The 24,037-nt window shown below is 44.5% G+C and overlaps 1 protein-coding gene and 1 long non-coding RNA gene across 3 annotated transcripts in view; one reads left to right on the forward strand and one right to left on the reverse strand.

Annotated features, from left to right (window-relative positions):
* LOC141051738 (complement C4-B-like) overlaps positions 1-14,848 on the forward strand; it is a 61,858-nt gene extending 47,010 nt beyond the window's left edge. Inside the window, exons 24-41 of the mRNA XM_073548745.1 lie at positions 879-1,082; positions 1,518-1,593; positions 3,501-3,660; positions 3,909-4,010; positions 4,095-4,263; positions 4,523-4,689; positions 4,762-4,914; positions 5,629-5,688; positions 6,270-6,345; positions 7,051-7,222; positions 9,263-9,353; positions 9,737-9,811; positions 10,836-10,938; positions 11,410-11,499; positions 11,737-11,823; positions 11,906-11,989; positions 12,987-13,116; positions 14,479-14,848. Of these exons, the coding sequence (XP_073404846.1) occupies positions 879-1,082; positions 1,518-1,593; positions 3,501-3,660; positions 3,909-4,010; positions 4,095-4,263; positions 4,523-4,689; positions 4,762-4,914; positions 5,629-5,688; positions 6,270-6,345; positions 7,051-7,222; positions 9,263-9,353; positions 9,737-9,811; positions 10,836-10,938; positions 11,410-11,499; positions 11,737-11,823; positions 11,906-11,989; positions 12,987-13,116; positions 14,479-14,620 (2,141 nt within the window). The 3' untranslated portion in view covers positions 14,621-14,848. The remainder of the gene's footprint in view (positions 1-878; positions 1,083-1,517; positions 1,594-3,500; positions 3,661-3,908; positions 4,011-4,094; positions 4,264-4,522; positions 4,690-4,761; positions 4,915-5,628; positions 5,689-6,269; positions 6,346-7,050; positions 7,223-9,262; positions 9,354-9,736; positions 9,812-10,835; positions 10,939-11,409; positions 11,500-11,736; positions 11,824-11,905; positions 11,990-12,986; positions 13,117-14,478) is intronic.
* A 595-nt stretch (positions 14,849-15,443) lies between these two features.
* LOC141051740 (uncharacterized) lies at positions 15,444-17,330 on the reverse strand. Of its 2 annotated transcripts, XR_012220687.1 has the most exons (3): positions 16,532-17,330; positions 15,798-15,909; positions 15,444-15,713 (listed from the first exon to the last, which is right to left on the reverse strand). It is a non-coding gene; the product is annotated as an uncharacterized lncRNA (long non-coding RNA). The 2 variants fall into 2 exon arrangements; XR_012220686.1 differs by lacking the exon at positions 16,532-17,330 and having other exon boundaries at positions 15,798-16,268.
* Between the last annotated feature and the right edge of the window lie 6,707 nt (positions 17,331-24,037).

Genomic DNA, 24,037 nt, shown 5'->3' on the forward strand with positions numbered 1-24,037 from the left:
AGCAGAACCGGTTAAGTGGACTGGCACTTTGTAACACAAGAGCCGAGCAAACGTACAGGTTTCTTGGAACAGCAGAGTTAAATGTGATGAATGACAGGTGTGAGACTGCAGAGCTAAGTATGGTGACACGCGTCTTGGAACAGAAAAGCTAAGTATGATGACATGTGTCTTGGAACAGCAGAGCCAAGTATGAGGACAGACATCTTGGAACAGAAGAGCTACTGTAAGTATGATGAAAGGGGCCTTGAAACAGTAGACATAAGTATGCTAATAAGCATTTTGGAACAGCGAAGCGAAGTATAATGCCTGGTGCCTTGGAACAGCAGAACTAAGTATGATGACAGGCGCCTTCAAACAGCAAAACTAAGTATGATGACAGGTGCCTTGGAACAGCAGAGCTAAGCATGATGCCTGGTGCCTTGGAACAGCAGAGCTAATCATGATGACAGGTGCCTTGGAACAGCAGAGCTAATCATGATGACAGGTGCCTTTGAACAGCAGAGCTAAGCATGATGACAGGTGCCTTGGAACAGCAGAGCTAAGCATGATGACAGGTGCCTTTGAACAGCAGAGCTAAGCATGATGACAGGTGCCTTGGAACAGCAGAGCTAAGCATGATGACAGGTGCCTTGGAACAGCAGAGCTAAGCATGATGACAGGTGATTTGGAACAGCAGGGTGAAGTATCTGGACTTGCAGAGATGAGTTTGTCAGTAAAGTCACTTTTGGGGGCCTCCTGGGCATTCATATGGAGTTGACCACAATGCTTTATTTACTTCTGATATAAATCTCACCCCTATGGATATAAATATGGCTTAGAACAGTATTACTTGTTATTTCCTCCTGTCACTTGTACTTGTGTCTTATTTCCTATCACAGTGGACTCCCCAATGAACACCATAAACAACAGCCTGAGTAGTGATGGGGTCAGTAGACTGATCCGGGTACCATATGGCTGTGCTGAGCAAACTATGATCTCCACTGCTCCGGGGGTCTATGCAATGCGCTACCTCGATCACACAAACAAGTGGATGCTGCTACCACCCGACCGCAAAGACGACGCGATGGAGAACATGAAAAATGGTACTTTTATCCATTGTTAAGAAAATAATTTGTAATATACAGATATCCGACCTCCTCACTCTGATATAGAGCTACAAAATCTGCTATAATTATGTTTGATCACCATCCAGAGCCACCATACCATTGCTTACAGGAAAATTGGGTGGTTTCCAACAATACACCCACAAGTTTAGGTATCTTTGATAATTTCACCCTAGAAACCCCATTAAGCTATGTGGTTAAGAGGAGAGACACTGACACTGAAGAATCAAGATCTAAGAAGCATTTCTGTCATTCTTTTGAAATCCAGATTTTAGTGATAGGAACTTCCAAAAGTTGCATTTTTACATATTGTCTGAACTGTTTTGGTGGATGCACATAAAGTGTCATAAAACTGACTACAAACTACACAAATTTTAGTCTTCTTGTACAATTGACCTGGTTTATTGTCCCCAGGATACTCGAGAATATTGCAGTACAGGAAGACAGATGGATCCTATGGTGCATGGCTGACCAGGCCCAGCAGTACTTGGTAAGATGGGGACTTCTATAGTCCTTCTGTATCTTGATCTACAGGGTGGGCCATTTTTATGGATACACCTAAATAAAATGGAAATGGTTGGTGATATCAACTTCCTGTTTGTGGCACATTAGTATATGGGAGGGGGAAAACTTTTCAAGATGGGTGGTGACCATGGCGGCCATTTTGAAGTCGGCAATTTTGGATCCAACTTTATTTTTTTCAATGGGAAGAGGGTCATGTGACGCATCAAACTTATTGAGAATTTTACAAGAAAAAACAATGGTGTGCTTGGTTTTAACGTAACTTCTTTATTCTTTCATGAAATATTTACACATTATGACCACTTATAAACTGTGTTCAAAGTGCTGCCTATTGTGTTGGATTGTCAATGCAACCCTCTTCTCCCACTCTTGACACACTGATAGCGACACCGCAGAAGAAATGCTAGTCTATGCTAGTCTAAGGGGGTCAGATTCCTTGTAGGAATGCTTGGACCTGACACCCATAATGTGGTGGTGCACCATCTTGCTGGAAAAACTCAGGGAACGTACCATCTTCAGTGCATAAAGAGGGCAACACATCATCATGTAGCAATATCAGATATCCAGTGGCATTGAGGTTTCCACTATCTTTGTACCCCATATACCACACCATACCATCAATTATGGGTGTCAGGTCCGAGCATTCCTACATGAACTGTTTCCTGGAAAGTGGATTGGCCATCGTGGGCCAGTTGAATGGCCACCAAGGTCTCCCGATCTGACCCCCTTAGACTTTTATCTTTGGGGTCATCTGAAGGCAATTGTCTATGCTGTGAAGATACGAGATGTGCAGCATCTGAAATAATGGATACTGGAAGCCTGTGCTAGTATTTCTTCTGCGGTGTTGCTATCAATGTATCAAGAGTGGGAGAAGCTGGTTGCATTGGCAATCCATCACAATGGGCAGCACTTTGAACACATTTCATGAAAAAATAAAGCTTTGTTTTCTTGTGAAATAAGTTTGATGTGTCACATGACCCACTGAAAAGAATAAAGTTGGATCCAAAATGGCCGACTTCAAAATGGCCACCATGATCACCACCCATCTTGGAAAGTTTCCCCCCTCCCATATACTAATGTGCCACAAACAGGAAGTTGATATCACCAACCATTCCTATTTTATTTAGTTTTATCGATATAAATGGCCCACCCTGTATATCTTAGTCACATCCACTGCTGGTAGCTTTGGGTATTTAAAGAGTCAAAATCACATCTTCATCTATGTAAATATGTGGCCTTGACATGGTTCTGGATCATGGGCATAGGGGCTCCAGCCTTGCCTTCTCCATCTATTGGCTGGACACTACTTGTGGTAAAGTACTCTAACCCATGCTCCAGAGGCCACAACCTCAATATCTGAATTGGTGGATATACTGTATTCCTTCAACTTTCTACAGTGATTTAGCAAGTGGCAGTCTGATACGTGGCAGGAGAACTTTACGCTGTTTTCAGTGACCACAAGCCACCGTAAAACAGATAAATCACGTGAGATCCAAACTGGTTCCCCTTCCAGGTAATATTCAAGCCCTACTGGCCTTATAGGACATGAGCCGTAGTGAGGCCTTGGTCATACCGAAATCATGGGTTCCATTTTTAGAAGATCTGTGATGGATATGATGCATCTATTTTGCAACAGATCTCAGTAGATCACATGGGTCCACCATGATTCAGAATAGCACAGAAGACCGCGCATTTCTGACCATTGGGACAACACAGTCCCAACAGGATAGAGCTATGATGCCAATCTGATGATGATTTCAGTCACTGCTCTGATTTATCATGGAAATTTTGCACTATTTTCCCCAAACTGTACAGTAGCCTAATACATACAGAATGTGTCATGTTTGTAGACAGAAATCTCTCGCTATGTCTTAGGCTGACAGCTTTTGTGGTTAAAGTCATCTCCCTCTGCCGTAAATACATTGACGTTGACGTGGTAGAAGAAATCCAAATATCTGCCACCTACCTGACAACCAAACAGAGTGACACCGGAGCTTTCCTGGAAAACAATCCGGTGATCCACAAAGATATGATGGTAAAATGGATCTATATTCTTCTATGGTTTATCACATTTCAACTCCGCTGACATTTCTGCTTTCCAGGACGCTTTCAATTTCTCTGCTAATCCCTCACGCGAGGATGAATGTCCCGATAGTAGATGGTGAAAACAATAGCACGACCGATGCATAATCATATTACATATATTACTCCTGCATTGGCTTCCATGGTGGATGAAATGTTTACCTTGTAGACCCTTGTTGAATATATCCTCTGCCCACATAGGGTGGTGTCGCGGGGAAGACTGCAGATGTGTCTCTTACGTCCTACGTGTTGGTGGCTCTCCATCTTGCCAAGGACGTGATGCCTGAAGATGATACCAAAGTGGTATGTCAGCTTCCTCCACGTCACTTTTCCATCTTTTGCATACAATTTAATGTACTATATATTGTCTCTTTATGTCCTTCGCAGAAGAGAAGCATTTCCAAAGCCATAGACTATATCCGCTCTACGCTGGAGAACGTCAAAGAGCCGTATGCCTTAGCCGTCACCGCCTATGCCCTCAATCTCGCTTCTAGTGACTCCTTTTTGAAGGACAAGGCATACACCAGCCTCGTGTTTACGGCACAGGAGGATCGCAGTAAGTATTAAAGTGGTCGAAGGAAGACCTCCAAGACTCCCCGTCCTTATTGCCCACATAAAGAAAAGAAATATACATATGATCTTATCTGTTTTTTCGAGCAACTGGTTGGCTGAATGAGATTCTGATGTCTTTTGGTGATGCGGACTGTGCTGAGATTCCCCGCTGTGCTAGAGGCAGCAAAAAAAATATTCAATGTATAACGAGACACAATCTTAAAAGGCTATTTGGTTTTAGAGCATTTCTTTTCCCTGGTTAGATAAGGATACTATTCACTTTGGTCCTGCCAAGACTGCACTTGCTGTTGAGGCCACGGCATATGCATTACTTACGGCCCTGCTTCAAAACGATTTACGTAGCGCCAAGAAGATGTATGGCTGGCTGTCGGAACAGGAGAATTACGGTGGGGGCTTTAAGTCTACCCAGGTCAGTCTCCCAAAAAGGACTACTGTTCCGTTCCTTATGGTGCACCCTAGTATGACTTTTCTTTTCCGCCAGGACACAGTGATGGCGCTGGAAGCTCTCTCTGAATATTGGATCAAGACGCACACAAATGACAAGAATGAATTACGAGTGGTGGTCAACTCACTGGAGAGGTCTCTGAAGCAGGAGTTTACCCTGAGGAGCGAGGAAAACATCCAGGAGGAACTGGTGAGAGCTGGACAAGATTGGGCTACAGGGGGAGCAATTAGGGATGAGAGTCCCCAGTCAAGACTTTATATGTGGTCTGACGAGTAAATGTACAGCATATAACAGCTTTCCATGTTGGGGTCCTGCTCCCAGTATGCCCACCTCATCAGCTGCATGAAGAACTAGTGACCCGAGGACAGAGCAGGGTATTACATGTTAATTCACTGAAAAAACTGTCAATGTGCTGCAATACCTGAAACAGCCAATGGACAAGAGCGGCGCTGTTTCTGGAGAAAGCAGTCTATTTATCAAATCATTTAGATATACCTTACCCAACAACCGATATCTGCTCTTAACAGCATCAACCGGAGCTAGCACAGTTTGCTGCTGTTTAACCAGTTGCTAGACGCTGCTGTCAATCATCGACAGCGACATTTTTATGACTGAGCCACCCAGCTATGCAATCGTGGGGTTCTGATTGTTTACAACTGTAGCTGGAGGCCAATGTCACTGTAATGTTTGTCTATCTGTGAAGCCTGTGGGGGACGTCAAATTAAAGAGAAATGAGGATGGAAAAAATAAAAAAGTTATGGCTCTTGGAAAAAAGGGGAGGGAATTAAACGAAAGTGCAAAAATGGAAAACATTGCCTTATCCTGAAGGGGTTGGAGTGGAAAATACTTTACTGCAACAGGGAACAGTAATATAAAATGTGCTTTTTATTATTTTATTTGTAGAGATCGATGGGAACAAAGTTTAAGGTGAAAGTGTCTGGAAAAGGAACCGGTGTCCTAAAAGTAAGTGTGTGGTAAACCTGTTATACAGCATGCCTTGAAATGAATAGGTGACCATGTAATGCACGGCAGGGACACGGCTCCTCAGCAGGGACAGGGATCCTCAGCAGGGACAGGGATCCTCAGCAGGGACAAGACTCCTCAGCAGGGACACGGCTCCTCAGCAGGGACACGGCTCCTCAGCAGCGACAGGGATCCTCAGCAGGGACAGGGCTCCTCAGCAGGGACACAACTCCTCAGCTCCCTAGCAGGCACACAGCTGCTTAGCAGAGACATGGCTCCTCAGCAGGAACACAACTCTTCAGCAGAGACACGACTCCCTAGCAGGGACACAGATGCTCAGCAGGGAGCTGTGTATGCCGCCATTCATCTGTTATAGATGGAAATTTGTAAATAATTTGTAATTTCCCCTTGTCAAAGAGGTATGTCCTGACTTGGCGAGCACTGATTGGTCAGTTTAGGGGAACGCACCCCCAAACTGGTAATACCCAGTTGTTATTTTATTTATACATTTCTAGGAGGAATAACAGAGGAACTTGCTTTACTTTCCTCTATGTCACTGTTTCACATTTATCCGCTCTCAGGTCCTGAAGATGTATAACATCATAGAAGCGGAGAACACAACCTGCTCACAGCTGGAACTTACAGTAAAAGTAGACGGTAATATTAATGATGAGACCTTCATAGATTATAGGTAGGGTAAATTACCACTTATGTAGACTGTAAAGAGGATGTGCATACATACTACATACATATATTTAAGCTACAAACACGAGGAGCCTAAAACTCCCTACAAAGTCCCTTTTTATTGAATCTTGCACACTTGTGTTCTTTACAGCTCAGAAGATTGATAAAATGGGATTGTGTATGTTTAATGCTGGGCATGAGACATTTTTCTGGCATGACATTAATTGTGTCTGAATTGGGGGATTGGTGCAGTTTGATTGCTGGGTCCCTCAATTAATCACAGAAATGAGAAGTCCAATCCCCTCTGGACTGAGCATTTGATAGTTTTAATTTTTCACACTAAATATAAGGACCATAAGTGACTTTGAGGGGAAACATGAGAGCATGAGAGTGACCATTTAAGGGACCATTAGAGTGACTGTGACAGGGACCATGATAGTGACCGTGCACGTCCCTGTGGTCAGACCCTGCCCAGTTACACATTTTTAGTCTATACACTTGTTAGTCATAGGAAAACCCTATTAGTAAAGTTGCTAAGATTATAAAAACATTTCTAGTTTAGTCCACGTGTGATATGTGTTATCGCCGTCTGAGCTGCAGTACCCCACACAGTCTATTAGCAAGAGTGGCACTGTTTCAGTAATATAGGGACCATATTTTTATTCACTGTGTCAATAGGAGATACAGGTGCAGGAAACAATGATGATGAGGATTATGATTACGGCGATGATGCGATGTCTGATGAACCCATGAGGAACATTGACTGGCACGACTTGAGGAGCAGAACGCGGAGAGAGGTGTCACAGCCGAAAGAGAAAGTCACCAAAGTCATATATGAAGTGTGTCTTAGGTAAGAGCGGACACAGGTCTCCTACACAATATACTTATTACAGCGGCATGACTATAGTCCGGTGGGCTCCGGTGCAAGATTTGGACCTGGTTTCCCCCCCTACCCGCCGCATGTCGATCACATGTATGGGCCCTTGTAGAGTTGTAAATCCAATCAGGAAATACAAGTTGCACCTCCTCCCCCATTATGTAGTAATGTCTCCCATCTTGGGCTCCTTCCTGGTATATATGTCCCCCATCCTGGGGGAAATGTACGGTGAGTAAAATAAGTATTTGATACACTGCTGATTTTGCAAGTTTTCCCACCTACAAAGAATAGAGAAGTCTGTAATTTTTATCGTAGGTACACTTCAACTGTGAGAGACAGAAACAAAAAATAAAAACCAGAAAATCACATTGTATGATTCTTACATAGATAATTTATATTTTATTGCATTAAATAAATATTTGCTCACCGACCAACCAGCAAGACTTCTGGCTTTAACAGACCTGTTAGCTTTTCTTTAAGAAGCCTCCTACTCTGCACTCATTACCTGAGAAATGTCAGGAATCAGCCCAGAACCATAGTTAGTAATACACTACACTGTCATGGATTAAAATCCTGCAGGGCATGCAAGGTCACGTCAGCACATGTCCAGGCCCATTTGAAGTTCACCAATGACCATCTGGATGATCCATAGGAGGCATGGGAGAAGGTCATGTGGTCAGATGAGACCAAAGTAGGACTTTTTGGTATCAACTCCACTCGCCGTATTTGATGGAAAAAGAAGATTGATTGCAACCCGAAAAACACAGTCCCAACCATGAAGCATGGTGGGGGAAACAGCATACTCGGGGTGTTTTTCTGAAAAGAGGACAGGATGATTGCACTGTACTGAAGGGAGGATGGGTGGAGTCATGTATTGCAAGATTTTGGCCAACAACCTCCTTCCCTTAGTAAGAGCATTGAAGATGGGTTGTGGTTGGGTCTTCCAGCATGACAACAACCCAAAACACACAGCCAGGGCAACTAAGGAGTGGCTCCATAAGAAGTATTTCAAGGTCCTGGAGTGGCCTAGCCAGTCTACAGACCTGACTCCAATAGAAAATCTTTGGAGGGAGCTGAAATTCAGTGTTGCCCAGCGACAGCCCCGAAACCTGAAATATCTGGAGAAGATCTGTATAAAGGAGTGGGCCAAAATCCCTGCTGCAGTGTGTGCAAACCTGGTCAAGAACTACAGGAAACGTCTGACTCTGTAACTGCAAACAAAGATTTCTGTACCAAATATTAAGTTCTGTTTTTCTATTGTATCAAATACTTATTTCATGCAATAAAATGCAAATTAATTATATAAAAATCATATAATGTGATTTTCTGGTTTTTATTTTTAGATTCTGTCTCTCACAGGTGAAGTGTATCTATGATAAAAAATTACAGACCTCTCCATTCTTTGTAGGTGGGAAAAATCGACAGTGTATCAAATACACTGAATACATCAGAATATCCCCCATTCTGCCACTGTTCTTTAATGCATAGAAAAAATAACTGATTCTACTCACTTTCCTTCCACTCCTCCGCCGAGCGTCATCCTCTTCTGAAGCCAGCAGCTGATTTCAGCATGCAAGTTACGGGAGCGCATGACGTCAGTGACACATAGTATGATGCCCCCACAGCTCCCCTTACACAGTATGATGCCCCCACAGCTCCCCTCACACAGTATGATGCCCCCACTGCTCCCCGCACACAGTTTGATTGCCCTGTTCCCCCGATGCTCAGCTCCTCTACGTGCATTGTGTGGACTGAGGCTCGGTACCGTGGGCGTGATCTAATGACATCACCACGTCTGCTGCACTGAGACTCAGACGTACAGGCTGAATTCTGGAAGAGTTTGCTGACGCCTCCTCCACCATCGTACTGATTGGCATCTCCAGATAGATGGAGGAGGCGTTGATGCTGCTGAACGTCACTCAGCTCTTCCAGAAATTCGTGGATTTCATTTTATTGGTATTTTTTGATCTTTGGAGAAGATCTCTGTAGACTCTACTGAAACTGTATTTCCAGGAGAAAATTCCGGACAGGTGCATCCGGCATGGCAATCGTGGACATTACGCTGCTCAGTGGATTTGAACCCAGTGCTCAAGATCTAAACAAGGTGACTGATGACTTGTAACCCCCTTTCCCCCACAGAAGCTTCTGGCCTCTTTATTTTTTTTCACCCCAGATCTCAGAAACACATTACTTTCGATTTTTTTTTCATTGCTGCACTAAGTTTGTTTTTATTTTCTTGTTAAGTTGTATTTTTAGGGGCAAAACTTTGGATTGTTTTTTTTAAAGGGGCAGAAAAGAGAAAGCTGAAATTCTGAAATGTCCGGAGTTTTGTACTTATGTTTATTTTATGGTGTTTCTGTTTATTAATGTATTTCTGTGAGTCACAAATGTTACCAAACTTCTACTAAATCATGAGGACCCGCAGGTCGGTCCTCTCGATCTGTCATAGTCTGTGGGTAATTTTGATCCATTTATCATTCCTTACAGCTGAAGGATGGTATTGAGAATTACATCAGTCACTACGAGATCCGGGGAGGAAGACTCATCATGTACTTCGATTCGGTATGAAATTTCTCAAAGGAGATAATAATCTCATAGTAACTTATCTTCAGCTTCCTAACAGGGTCCTTTCTACCCCCCGGAAATCTTAAGTCAATAGGTGAAAAGTCACATTCCTAAAGGTGCAGGACCTGAGGGGGCGGAGCATGACACAGACTCAAAAACCACCAGAAGGAGGATCCCTGTGTCATGCTCCGCCCCTCAATTTTATTTGAGGTCTCCCTTCAATGACATTATAGGATCTAATACTCACAGGTGTGATCATATATTTCTACACTACTGTCACGAAGTGACTGGCCCTGTGTGACACGACCCGGCATTTGGTCGGTCACTATACGGCAAACAAACAAGGGAACAACGGGGACACAATTACAACGGTGGGCCCTGCAATAGGGAACGGGGAAATGGACACCTCCTGCACTCTCCTGAGGCGGTGTCCTGGACTATCCTGATGTCCCTATACGGCTTCTTTCAAACCGTCGTCGAGCAGGATACCTCAGCCCTCATTTGCCCTGTACCTATCCCTCAGTAGGGAATTGGCAAGTGTGGACACTGGTCCCACCGCTGCACTAATACAACACCAAGGGAAGAAATAACAGACAAGGTAAAACAAACAACACTTAGCTTTCTCTGCTGCAATGCACCGCATAGCAGAGTAAGGCTCCCGATAACAGAATTCGGCTGAATCACCACTGCACCAGAAAGCTCCTCTCCTCAGCACGGTTGGTTTCCAAAAGTACCTGTATAAACAACAGTCAGCTGATGCACCAGGTGACCTTTTAAAGGAATGTGGGAGTGGTCACCACCTGCATCAACAAACAGACCCAGCCATGTAAATACACCAGCGGCCAGCGGGGGGAAACTGATATTAACCCCTGATGGCCTGAAAGGAAAAAAGGTTTTATGTGAGAATGCAGGTCTGCCACAGATCCAAAAAATGGATCGTGACAACTACCCTGTCTGTTCCTTTCCATAGTTTCTATATCCACCATCTTTCCTTGTACTTTATCTTTTTTCTTTATTGAAGGTCTCCAACACTAGAGAATGTGTGACCTTTGAGGCGGTCCAGACAGTGACCATCTCCCCCCTGCAGCCGGCCTCTGCCATCTTGTATGATTTCTATGAGCCAGGTAAAAGTAGTTTACTATAATCAAAGTCTTAAAGCAGAGCTATCGGGTGCCATAAATATGTAAAAAAAAAATGATTACCTGGTGTATATGCCGCTGATTTCCTGAATCCGACGATATTTTCCTTTTAGCCCTGTGCCTCTCCGTTCCAGAGATATGGCCTCCTTTTCTCAGTATATAAATCTAGACTTTTCCACAAGTGGGCGTGTTCCTCAATTTTTCACTTTGGGCGTGGTCTTGAGAACCACACCCACTTGCCTAAAAGAGTAGATTTTTATACAGGGTACAGTAGGCCATATCTCTGGAACTGTGAGGCGCAGGGATAAAAAAACATCGCCAGATTTAGGAGAATAACAGCATTTACACCAGGTAATATTTCTAGCGAGTGACAGGTCATCTATAAAAGGGAAGGTCCACTTTTAAGATCCAGACTGCCATGAAGTTTCATTGTATGCATTCATTGACTTCTTGCAGAAAATCAATGCAGAGTGTTCTATGGGGGTCCGGATAAATCCAGCATGATAAGCACGCTGTGCTCAGGGGATGTCTGTCAGTGTGCCGAGGGTAAGTATACAGCTGATGTGTGCAAGTGTCACAATTCTCTGAGAGCATCTCATGAGCAGTTCTTAAAGTAGTTGTAAGTGGTTTTAGTCCCAGAACCAGAGCAGTTGTCCATAGGTTGTGTCTGGTATCACAGCTAAGTCCCTACTTGTGAAGCTGCATGCTCATTTCCCATGGTTTTTGTTACAGATAATGATTTTTTTTCATGCAGATTTCTCATTATTTCTTATTACTAAATAGTTTCATGCCCCAAGAGGCAACGCTCCCTGGAATTGAAAGGAAAGGGTCGACAAGACTTTGCCTGTTACAGCCCAAGAGTGGTATATGGTGAGAAGAGTGGCGACACCATGTATGTTATCATCACACAGGGACATTCTGAGATTCATTACATCTTTCCTCCACAATACAGGGTACAGCGTCAGTGTGCTGGACACAAAGGTGGTGGACGCATTTACTGTCTACACAGTGAACATTTCCGAGGTTCTGCAGAAACGTAAGTCAATAGCTGCAACCAATGGGCTGTGTGATTGCTGTGTAGGCAGTACAGGCACTTGCCTAGGGCGACACAGTGTAGAGGGCAGCATATTAATATATGACTGTCTCATGGATACTAATACTGTATAGTGTATTAAAAAACAATATTTACCAGCTTCTGCAACAGTCTGAGTCTCCTACTTGTTGTCAGTGAAAGAAATCATTTTTAAGCACCTGCCCTGATCAGGCCTGGCTGGCGGAGGTGCAGACTTAACATAAAGTACAGGGCTTGTCAGATGAGATAATGTAACAAACACTCAGCCAGATATGATCAGCCGTTGTGTATAAACAAGAGTGTTCCTATCACCAACAGCAAGCGGAGATCTTGAAAAAGAAAATATCCTCAGTTAAAGTGAACCTGTCAGCAGGATTGTGCACAGTAACCTACAGTGTCAGGTCGGCGCCATTATACTGATTACAATAATACCTGGTGATGAAATCTGTCTTGTGGTTGTTGTTTAATCCCTATTTTCAGTTTTAAGTTAATGATATGCTTGTGCTGTGCTTCAGTATGTACATATAATATTCATTATGTAAACTAGGGGGCAGGTCAGTGAGGGATCAGTGACCTGTCAGCAGACTGCATTGTGAATACCTAATCAGAGCACCACATGAAGATCCCCCTCACAGGCCACCCCGGAGCACGAGCATATCATTAACTCAAAACTGAAAATATAGATTAAACAACAAACACAATATGGATTTCATCAACCAAGGTATCATTGTAATCAGTATTACGGCGCTGATCTGACTCTGTCTGTAGGTTACTGTGCACAATCCTGCTGACAGGTTCCCTTTAAATTGAATATAGACATGTACCTCGTAGAGTGAGACACTTCACTGCATGAGTATGCACTTCTCCTGAAATACTCTGCACTACTGGTGGGAATGCATTACTTTTTCTCTCCTGTTGCTGAGACTCATCAATGTTGTTCTTACTGATTCTCCAATTTCAGATTCTGATGAGGGAATCAACCGAGGAGAGACCAGATACTTTTACCAGCGTTCATCTTGCAAAATGCAGCTTAGCAACAAGGAGTATCTTATCATGGGCCAAGATGGGCAAACGAAGGATGAGAAAGGACGGTGAGTGTTGGCCTCATGGTTATACTGAGGGCACTGTCATCCCTGATGGTCATCCTGATGGCACTGTCATCCCTGATGGTCATCCTGATGGCACTGTCATCCCTGATGGTCATCCTGATGGCACTGTCATCTCTGATGGTCATCGTGGTGGGGCTCTCATCTATGATGGTCATCCTGATGGTGCTGTCATCCTTGATGATCATCCTCATAGTGCTGTTATACCTGATGATCATCCTGATGGTGCTATCTTCCCTAATGGTCATCCCAATAGCGCTGTTATTTGTGATGGTCATCCTAATGGCGCTGTCATCTCTGATGGTCATCCTGATGGCACTGTCATCCTGATGGTATTATCATCCCTAATTGTCATCCTAATGGCGCTGTCATCCTTGATGGTCATCCTCATGGTGCTGTCATCCCCGATGGTCATCCTGATGGCACTGTTATCCCTGATGTTCACCCTGATGGGGCTGTCATCCCTGATGGTCATCCTGACAGCGCTGTCATCTCTGATGGTGATCCTGATGGCACTGGCATCCTGATGGCACTATCATCCTTGAAGGTCATTCTGATCACGCTGTGATCCCTGATGGTCATCCTGATGGCGCTGTTATCCCTGATGGTCATCCTGATGGCACTATCATCCCTGATGGTCATCCTGATGGCGCTGTCAACCTTGATGGTCATCCTCATGGTGCTGACATCCCTGATGGTCATCCTGATGGCACTGTTGATCCTGATGGTCATCCTGATGGCACTGTCATCCCTGGTGGTCATCCTGATGGCACTTTCATCCCTGATGGTCATCTTGATGCATTGTGATCACTGATGGCGTTGTTATACCAAATTGTTTCTAGTCTTCTTCCCAAGTGCCTTTATATCATAATGAACATACAGTATGACTGCTGTGGAGCTCGAATGAGTAGGAGCCCATTTCAGGTTGGTCTCTCCTCCCCCATATTAATTGGAGAAGAAACAGCACAGAAATGTGGAAAATGGGATGGAGGAGTCAGGACTTCCTGTCACAGCTGGTTATGGTGGACTCAAGCAATCACTTCAAGGGACTTATTTTTTAAAGGCGTTTGCTCACTGTGACATAGCAGGCAATCACCGCTCAGATTATGACTGCTGGATCCCCCACCGATTCTTCGGCTCTAGAGTTCCAAGTTTGCATGAAGTGATGGTCCTACCACCACCCCATTCACTGATTATGGGACTGATGGAGATACCATAAAGTCTTATAGTGGGCCAACCCCTTTAATCCGGACTGATAATGTTGTTGCTATTCTTTATTGGTTCTTCTCCTTGGTTTATCTTATCCTTCCGCTTATGTATTTGACTCATCTTCTCTTTCAACTTCAGAATGAGATACTTATTGGAAAGCAACTCATGGATTGAGGAACTGGCTGGGCCCCAAGTATGTAAAGCTACGCGTCATCGGAATGCATGCAACGAAGTGAAGAACTTTATGGATGATTACCGGGAAAATGGTTGTAGATCGTGACCACATGGCGGTATAATGTGACCAGATTGCGGTATAATATGACATCATAGCAACACAGCATGACCATATGACTGTACAATGTGATTATATAGCGGTATGATGTGACTATATGGATGTATAATGCTCACATGGTCATTGTCTCAGTATTATCTCAGCTTCATAGATGTTTTCTTTACTATTTCATTTGTTAACACTTCAGTTTCTGCAATAAACGAGCAATCACGTGAATCTCTTGTGTGATCAATTAATGCAGAAGATTCTGGATTGTCTGAGAATTCTAGCTCCCTTAGGACTTGATACATCAGTTGGATTTTTATTTCTCACTTTTTTCCCTTGTGATATAGTTGATGCTTTTTATTGACGTAAAATTCTTTAAAATGGCTCACGCAATTCATTAATTTAAAAAACAAAAAGCTCTTTATTTTGTTTTTAATCTTTTTATAACAAACAGGTGCATACTCTATTAAAATGTCACAAAATTTTCATGATTTTTTTTTTTTCTAAATCACTTCAGGAAAGACGGAATATTGCATTTTTTTTAAAAAAAGTGGCAATTGATGAATCGTCTGAAAACATCTAGAGAACAATAAATATGATCACAATGGTGATACTTTAAAAAGACAACAGAAGGACACATAGAAAATAGAATAAGTACAAATTAAAAGAATAAGGCATAAATGAAAATCAGGTGAAAAATACCAAAAACTAAAGAAAGAGAAATACAAGGTGCAGATGCAATAATGAAGCCCCAAGTGTCACCCCCCCTAGAGACACCAGGAGGGATGATCCACATTCACACAGTAAGCAGACTCTTCTCACGCAGTTATTTTCTGCTAGATCTTTATTGAATCAAAGTATCTTTGTCTTGGCCGCACCGGCCTGTCTCAAGGATAACATTTCAGGCCATGCTGTGCTGCGTCCTCTTCACCGTTATTTGACTTCTTGTTCTTATAAACAAAATACAGGATGAAACCTATGACAAAAATCATCCCCGGGACAAGAATGAAGAACATCACCAACACCCACACATGGAGGGCATACATGGAGGGGACGTTGTCAGGTTTGCAAGGAGCCATAAGTGATTCTCCAAATCCTAGAACAACAAGAACAATTAATGAATACGGAGGAAAAGGTCTCGGAGGTCTTCAGTGTCGTTTCCATGTGGGTTATTTCTTACCCTCATTCTGCGGCTCTTGTCCTCCATGGTGGCTCTCAATCACGGACACTGTGGTATTGTGGTTGGAATTTTCATTTACACGGGTGGTGTGGAGGGAACTGGTGGTAAGTTCCTGATTGGAGGAGACTTTATCAGGTTAGGCAGTGGCGGATGATGAGTGTGTCTCCAGCTGGAGTGACACTCATCTGTGAGATAAAATGTCCAACACAAAACATGACAAACCATCCAATCACCCATATCAACAGAAGACCCTCAACAGATCCTTGGGGACAACCCAAGATCACCAACAACATCATCAGCCTAAGCAGATACCAGTTGTGGTTGACTGTGAGGCATGAGCGAGGCAACGTTGAGTAATATGGAAGTTTTTGTAGGCATCGAAGGAGTAGACTGTAACACAGGCCACCTTCCTTCATTCCTTTCCTCCTTCTCACCTTTGTTCCCTCCTTCCTTCCCACTTCCTTCCATCCCTCCCACCTTCTCACATGCCTTCATTTCTTCCTTATTTCTCACCTACCTACCCTCTACCTTTCTGCCCTCCTTCCTTGCCACCCTCCTTCCCACATTACTTTCTTTCTTCCTTGTATGTTTCCCACCTTCCTTTCCTCCTTTCCTTCTTTCCTCCACCATTTTTGGGGTCACAGTTGGACTTGTGCAGTGACAACTTGGCCAACCATATCTGTACTAGAAAACTTTTGGATGCCCAGCAAATACAAAAAATATAATTGACTCACCAGATCTTCATCATCATAGTAGATAAACTGCTGCTGTGCACAAGATCCACGAATGATCACAAGAACTAATAAGAGCAATAAGAAATAAGAGAAATAAGAAATAAGAGCAAAGAGAAATAAGAGCAAGATGTGATGATTCGGTGGCACATGAGCTCTCTGGTGCTCTGTGGGCCGATGTGATACTTACGGATCAGGATCCATGCAAACATCTTCTGATTACCAATCATTGTGAATGATGGATTCCTGTAGAAATGATCGGAACGTGGGCAGCTGCTCACTTTATGATGTCACTGTGATGTCACATTGCAGGGTGTTCTTTAAAGGGAAGAGACCTTTCTACCAGGACCTTTCTATATTACATATACAGTATAATACATAGGACTATGACAAACACTTTGGAACCCCCTATGTCTAAATAGCAATTGTAATATTTGCTGTCTACTACCATTTTTGATTACTCTGGCGGCTACTGGAATTAATAAAAAGTCACCCGGTCACTGCAGAATTTGATTAATTTCTCCTTAGTTATTATAACTTTTCTACCATGTTACTAAAACCATACCAGTCTCAATAAAAAATGGTTGACAACTGCTATTGCTTCCATGACAGTTCCCACCGGGGACTGTATTAAAGGTATATTGCAGAAATAGAATAATAAGTCTGCATTGTGGTAGAAACAGCACCACCCCTCTCCACAGGTTGTGCCTGGTATTGCAGCTCAGCTCCGTTTACTTCAATAAGGCTCAGCTGTAATGCCATGCATATCCTGCGGACAAAAGTGGCGCTGTTTCTGGAAGAAATCGGCATAAAAGGGAAAATATAAATAATAACTATATATTTGTACTGTTTAGACCCAAAGACGTTGGGCAACAAAAATTTTGTTCATATGGGCGTATCTCCCGCCAGGCTGCACATGTAACAGCTCATAATCGTCCTCTAAGCTCCCACAATGCACTACACCCTAAATACTAAAAACAAGCTGTGATGAATCCGCACCTCACCAACCCGCCTAACGTCACTATTACGTTAGATGGATCCCGTAATGTGGGCCCCTCACTTTCACCAACATGACGTTCCACACACTGTGGGGATGTGGACATGTAAGATCAGCTTGGTACAGTTTTAAACAAACGCCCCCTGCCCACATGGGCCAGGGGAGTGAGAGGATGGGGCCCACACAGTCAATGACGTGGCACCACACTTGCTCACAACCTTGACAGGCTGAGAGGCCCCTTTCGCTAGCACCAGTGAAAGAGCGCTGCCGGTCTGGTAGGAGTGCCACTACTTCCTCTTTAGATATGAACCTGGTCCGTTAATGTGATTATATTGGGTCAGAAACCAGCCCCAGTAGCATGGAAAGTTAAGTTGAAATCACGGACGTGTGGATTCGTGGATCGATACAAAAGAGCAGCCTAAGGTTAAATTTTAAAGGGCACACTAGACAGTACACTATATACACAATGGTTATACAAATACAATGGTCAGATATGCAAATACAAAAGTGGTAGGACAAAAGGTATAAGCAGATGGATTAAGTCATTTGCTGGGTTGATGTTTGACTATATGTGCACTGGGCTGACAGCTGACTCCTACGTCCTTCTTCACAGCACGCTACTCGACAGTACTCCCCTTTCGAAGTGGACCGCATGCATAACAGAGAGACAGAGACCACATGGCCGTACACTAGCCTTTACCTCCTTTGAGTCACTCCCCTGTGAGCTGAACCTAAATCCCCTTCCTTGCCTCTAGCAGCTAAAAACAACAAAACCTAGGATGAGTCATAACTCTTTAATTGATGGTCTTTGGCAGGCAGTTTTGCCGCTAACGGATCTGGCCAGGTCCCTGCTACGCATTGAGATTAAACACATCTTGGCTATTGGGTTCCTATTAGCCATTCTATGTATCTTCCCTTCCTGGGGTGTTAGAACGGATCGAGTCCCTGAAAGGAGTTTGCCATGTTCTGGAGATCTCAGAAATATACACAATGTATGGCTAGGACATATAGTATCTCCTTAACTCCTTATGGAATCATAAACCTATATAGTGGAAACACGACTGAAGTAAATTTGAATATTTATTAACAAAGTGTCTCAGACCTAGTGGAAAAGAGACACACCAAACTGGCAGAACTAATTATAGAAATATATATAAAATATTAAAGTGACTAGTGCTCAGTATAAGGCTATGTGCACACGTTGCGGATTCCGCTGCGTTTTTTTCCGCGCGGAAACGCAGGTAAAACCGCAGGTAAAGTGACCTGCGGTTTTGCCCTGCGGTTTCACCTCTACTATGGTAGAGGTATGAAACCGCTGCGGAAACCGCACAAACAATTGACATGCTGCGGTTTGTAAACCGCAGCAAAACCGCGCGGAAAAAGCCGCACCGTCAGCACAGCGTTTTTGAAACCCCATAGGGTTTCATTGTACTGTACTTGGTCAGCGGAACTGCTGCGTTTCCGCAGCGGCAAAACCCCAAAACATCAGGGAACCTCCGCCATGTTTGACTGTAGGGACCGTGTTTTTTTCTTTGAATGTCTCTTTTTCCTCCTGTAAACTCTATGTTGATGCCTTTGCCCAAAAAGCTCTACTTTTGTCTCATCTGACCAGAGAACATTCTTCCAAAACGTTTTAGGCTTTTTCAGGTAAGTTTTGGCCAACTCCAGCCTGGCTTTTCTATGTCTCGGGGTAAGAAGTGGGGTCTTCCTGGGTCTCCTACCATACAGTCCCTTTTCATTCAGATGCTGACGGATAGTACGGGTTGACACTGTTGTACCCTCGGACTGCAGGGCAGCTTGAACTTGTTTGGATGTTAGTCGAGGTTCTTTATCCAACATCTGCACAATCTTGCGTTGAAATCTCTTGTCAATTTGTCTTTTCCGTCCACATCTAGGGAGGTTAGCCACAGTGCCATGGGCTTTAAACTTCTTGATGACACTGCGCACGGTAGACACAGGAACATTCAGATCTTTGGAGATGGACTTGTAGCCTTGAGATTGCTCATGCTTCCTCACAATTTGGTTTCTCAAGTCCTCAGACAGTTCTTTGGTCTTCTTTCTTTTCTCCATGCTCAATGTGGTACACACAAGGACACAGGTTGAGTCAACCTTAATCCATGTCAACTGGCTGCAAGTGTGATTTAGCTATTGCCAACACCTGTTAGGTGCCACAGGTAAGTTACAGGTGCTGTTAATTACACAAATTAGAGAAGCATCACATGATTTTTCGAACAGTGCCAATACTTTTGTCCACCCTCTTTTTTATGTTTGGTGTGGAATTATATCCAATTTGGCTTTAGGACAATTCTTTTTGTGTTTTCATTTAAGACAAATTAAATGAAGATAATAATACCAAAGAATTTGTATTTGCAATCATTTTCAGGAAGAAACTGAGTATTATCTGACAGAATTGCAGGGGTGTCAATATTTTTGGCCACAAGTGTATATAAGCACCAGGCCCGGATTGGTAATATGCCCAACCGGGCATTTTCCCACTGGGCCGCTGTCATATGGGCCGCGGGCGGCAGCGCCCGCTCATCTGGCCGCTTGCCAGCTGATGCGGCCACTGGCCTGGCTGTTGTTCCTGCCGCTGGCCCTCTCTGCGGGCACGGCGGTTATAGTTTCCAACCCTCCTGGGATTTTTCTATCCCTCACTGCAGGGAGATAAGCCGCCACGCCCCCCAATGCACCCCATTCACGCCCTAGCATGAGACCTCCCCCCCTCCCCGCAGCCACTCACAGCGTCGCTTGCCTACTCTCTTATCTGTATACAGGACCTGTTATGAGGTCACAGGAGGGGATGAGTCAGTGGTCACATGATCAGGAGTCTGTCCAGACCCCTGACTCCGCCCCTCCTGTGACCTCATCACAGGTCCTGTGCGCACAGCCCTGCTTCTTGGTGTCTGCAGGACTCTGCTGTGCTGGTTGTCATGGTGCTGGATGAGGGAAGTATGTGTGGGGTCAGGAGGGGTTTACAGGGTAGATGTAGCAGAGCTGTGTGTGTATGAGGTGTACGGAGCGGAGCCGTGTGTGTACGAAGTGTACGGAGCGGAGCTGGATGTGTACAAGGTGTACGGAGCGGAGCCGCGTGTGTATGAGGTGTACGGAGCAGAGCCGTGTGTGTACGGAGCGGAGCAGGATGTGTACGAGGTGTACGGAGAGGAGCCGGATGTGTACGAGGTGTACGGAGAGGAGCCGTGTGTGTATGAGGTGTGCGGAGCTGCGTGTACGAGGTGTGCGGAGTGGAGCTGCGTGTACGAGGTGTGCGGAGTGGAGCTGCGTGTACGAGGTGTGCGGAGCGGAGCCGTGTGTGTATGAGGTGTATGGAACGGAGCCGTGTGTGTACGAGGTGTACGGAGCGGAGCCATGTGTGTACAAGATGTACGGAGCTGAGCCGGATGTGTACGAAGTGTGCGGAGAGGAGCCGTGTGTGTATGAGGTGTACGGAGTGGAGCCGCATGTACATGAGGTGTACGGAGCGGAGCCGTGTGTGTATGAGGTGTACGGAGCGGAGCCGCATGTACGAGGTGTACGGAGCGGAGCCCTGTGTGTATGAGGTGTACGGAGCGGAGCCGCATGTACGAGGTGTACGGAGCGGAGCCGTGTGTGTACGAGGTGTACGGAGCGGAGCCGGATGTGTACGAGGTATACGGAGAGGAGCCGTGTATGAGGTGTACGAGGTGTACGGAGCGGAGCCGTGTGTGTACGAGGTGTACGGAGAGGAGCCATGTGTGTACGAGGTGTACGGAGCGGAGCCGTGTGTACAAGGTGTACGGAGCGGAGCCGCGTGTGTACGAGGTGTACCGAGAGGAGCCGTGTGTGTACGGAGTGGAGCCATATGTGTACGGGATGTACGGAGCGGAGCCAAGTGTGTACGAAGCATACAAAACGGGCTTTTCCCACGGACACAGGAGTACACGGCAGAGCCCCGAGGAGCATTTTAAAACTTACACATGACGTTCCACTGGAAGTGATGTGCTGGAAGCTGACCGGAAATGAGATAATTTCATGAGGAAATTGTGACCGAACTAGGAATGCTTCAGATCCATCACCATGTCCTCCTCCAACAGCGCAGACAGCAGGATCGCCTTGGAATCGGGGATGCCGGCCATGTGAGCGGATCATGATATGTCCTGCATCGGGACGCTCAGGTGGGCACTACAATGGGAGCCGGGCTGTTATAGTATCTTTATAGAATCTTTCTTTCTTTCTCATTCTCTGTTCTGTCTTTCCCTCATTTTCTTTCTCTCTCTCTGTTCTTTCTTTCCCCTCTTTCTTTCTTTTTCTTTCCTCTTTCTTTCTCTCTGTTCTTTCTTTTCTTTACTTCTTTCGTTCTCTCTCTTTTCTTTCTCTCTCTCTCGCTCTCCTTTCTTTCTTTCTCTCTGTTTTCTTTTTTCTCTCTGTTTTCTCTCTTCCTTAGTACCAGTCAGTGTGCCCACAGTACCAGCAAATGTGCCCATAATGTCAGCCACTGTGCCCTCAGTACCAGTCAGTGTGATCAGCAGTGCTAAATGGGAGCGGTTGGGTGTGGACATGGGTGTGACTAGTTGCGAAATGGATGTGGCCGGGGCGTGGCCCAAATTTGCAGCGGCGCGCTGCAGTCTTTGTCCCTCTTTCCCTTCTTCAAAAGTTGGGAGGTATGATAGGGGCAGCTATGACCAGGGGGTCTGGTTGCCCAATGGATAGCAGTTCTGCCAGGAATTCTGTCACCATGTGTACAAAAGGGGACAGAGCTTTGGGTTGAGTACTGTACCTAAAAGCAATAAATAGGACTGAGCTGAAATACTGGGCACAGCTCTGACTACATGGTATATAGTCGTGTTAATCTCCTCTCACTTCTTGTAACCTACAAGTGTACAAAGATATTATATAGTCACCATGTGACTAGTGGCCCTGTGTAACTTCAAATGCCAGGGCTGAATTTTAGTCCCAGTCTGGCCCTGATAAGCACTTTATTATATCCCGTCCAGTGCCCATTTTTCTGTTGAGAGACTTATTTTGTCATTGTCTGATTCTGATTACGTTAATAAATATTCAAATTTACTTCAGTCGTGTTTCCACTATATAGGTTTACTATTCCTCTTAAAGGTCACACGATAATCATTATTGGTAGTTCGATCTATTAATCCTTATGGAATCATGTTTCTACAATGTTCTTTGGCAGCTTCTGAATAACTCTGTATCACAAGCTAGCCTTTGTCTTGCTCTGAGCTGACTCAAGGTGTGAGTTCTGTCACTTACAGCCTTTGGAGGCCTGACCATCCCCCCCATGTTTAAGAATCAGGTGAAAATATCTGGAGGTGCTAAACTCAGACCACAAAGCAGAAAAACAAAAATCAGGCCACCACGTAAAATAAAGTAAAAAAAAAAGGCGCAAATAGAATAATGAATTGGGTGCAAACGAAAAAAAAGGTGCAAAATGAAACAAAAAAACCCCACAAATGCGATGAAGCATCGGGACCTACTGGAGATGTTTCATTTTCATGCTTTTTTTTTTTCAAGCACCCCCTATAACTCATTACTGAAACTCCTAGAATACCGTTACCTAAAGTGTTTATATATTTTTTTTTACAGTCGGGTTGTCAGCGGCTTCTGTATCCGGCCAGGTGCATGTGCTGTCAGTATGTAGAAAACCTGCTGACTGTCTTTCTCGGCTCACAGCTAAATCATATGATGACAGCCATCTGTATATCCGGTCTATAGCTGTGATGACATTGTAAGTGAGCTGCAATACCAGTGACTGCCTCTGGACAAGGATGGCACTGTTTCAACCTCTTTAACTTTCTGGACTATCGGACCTGCTGTAAACCTCCAAACACAGATCCCTAAATGTTCTCCGATTAATGGCAGGACTGGATGTGCACAGGTTGGTGGCAGCAATCAATGTTCCCATTTTCACTGACAGCAAGCGCTGATCTTGAAGAGTGAGGAGGAGAATAAAGTATAGAATATAAGAAAGTCGTTCAGTGTCTCATTTATAGGGGTTACGTTTTCCTTTTTTGACCCCTACAATGTTTTTCTTGGTGGTCTGCACAGATCTTGCTCCAGCCTGGCGATCCGGTGCTACAGCTCCCCCCATTGATGCGTTTCTTTTCTCCATTTCATCCCCTCCTCTCCATCATTGCAGACTTTATATTTCTGACTATGGCTCCTTCTACTTCCAAACTGAAAGTAACTTGTGTGGAAATCCCCTGCAGGACACATGTCTCTATCAAGGCCAAAAATATCAGTGTTCTCCACCTACAGGTTGCAGCAGAGCTCAGATCATAATTTAACCCTTTAAGTCACATTTTTCTTTGACATACATGTACATGATTAACCTGCAGTCCTATGTAAAAACCAAGGACGAAAGACTGAGGTACAAACTATTGCTGATATTTAATGCCCGTTTGGATTGCTCCGTGGTGTGTGCGGACGACATCCTGTGGTCAGCGGGACTGAAGCAGCCCCTTAGAGGTGACGTGTCACTTGCCATAAATATGTATTTTTATCACCCAGTGTAAATGCCGCTG

The sequence above is a fragment of the Dendrobates tinctorius genome, unplaced genomic scaffold, assembly GCF_039654945.1.
Source record: "Dendrobates tinctorius isolate UK_male_01 unplaced genomic scaffold, ASM3965494v1 ptg000158l, whole genome shotgun sequence".
Classification (NCBI taxonomy): domain Eukaryota; kingdom Metazoa; phylum Chordata; class Amphibia; order Anura; family Dendrobatidae; genus Dendrobates; species Dendrobates tinctorius.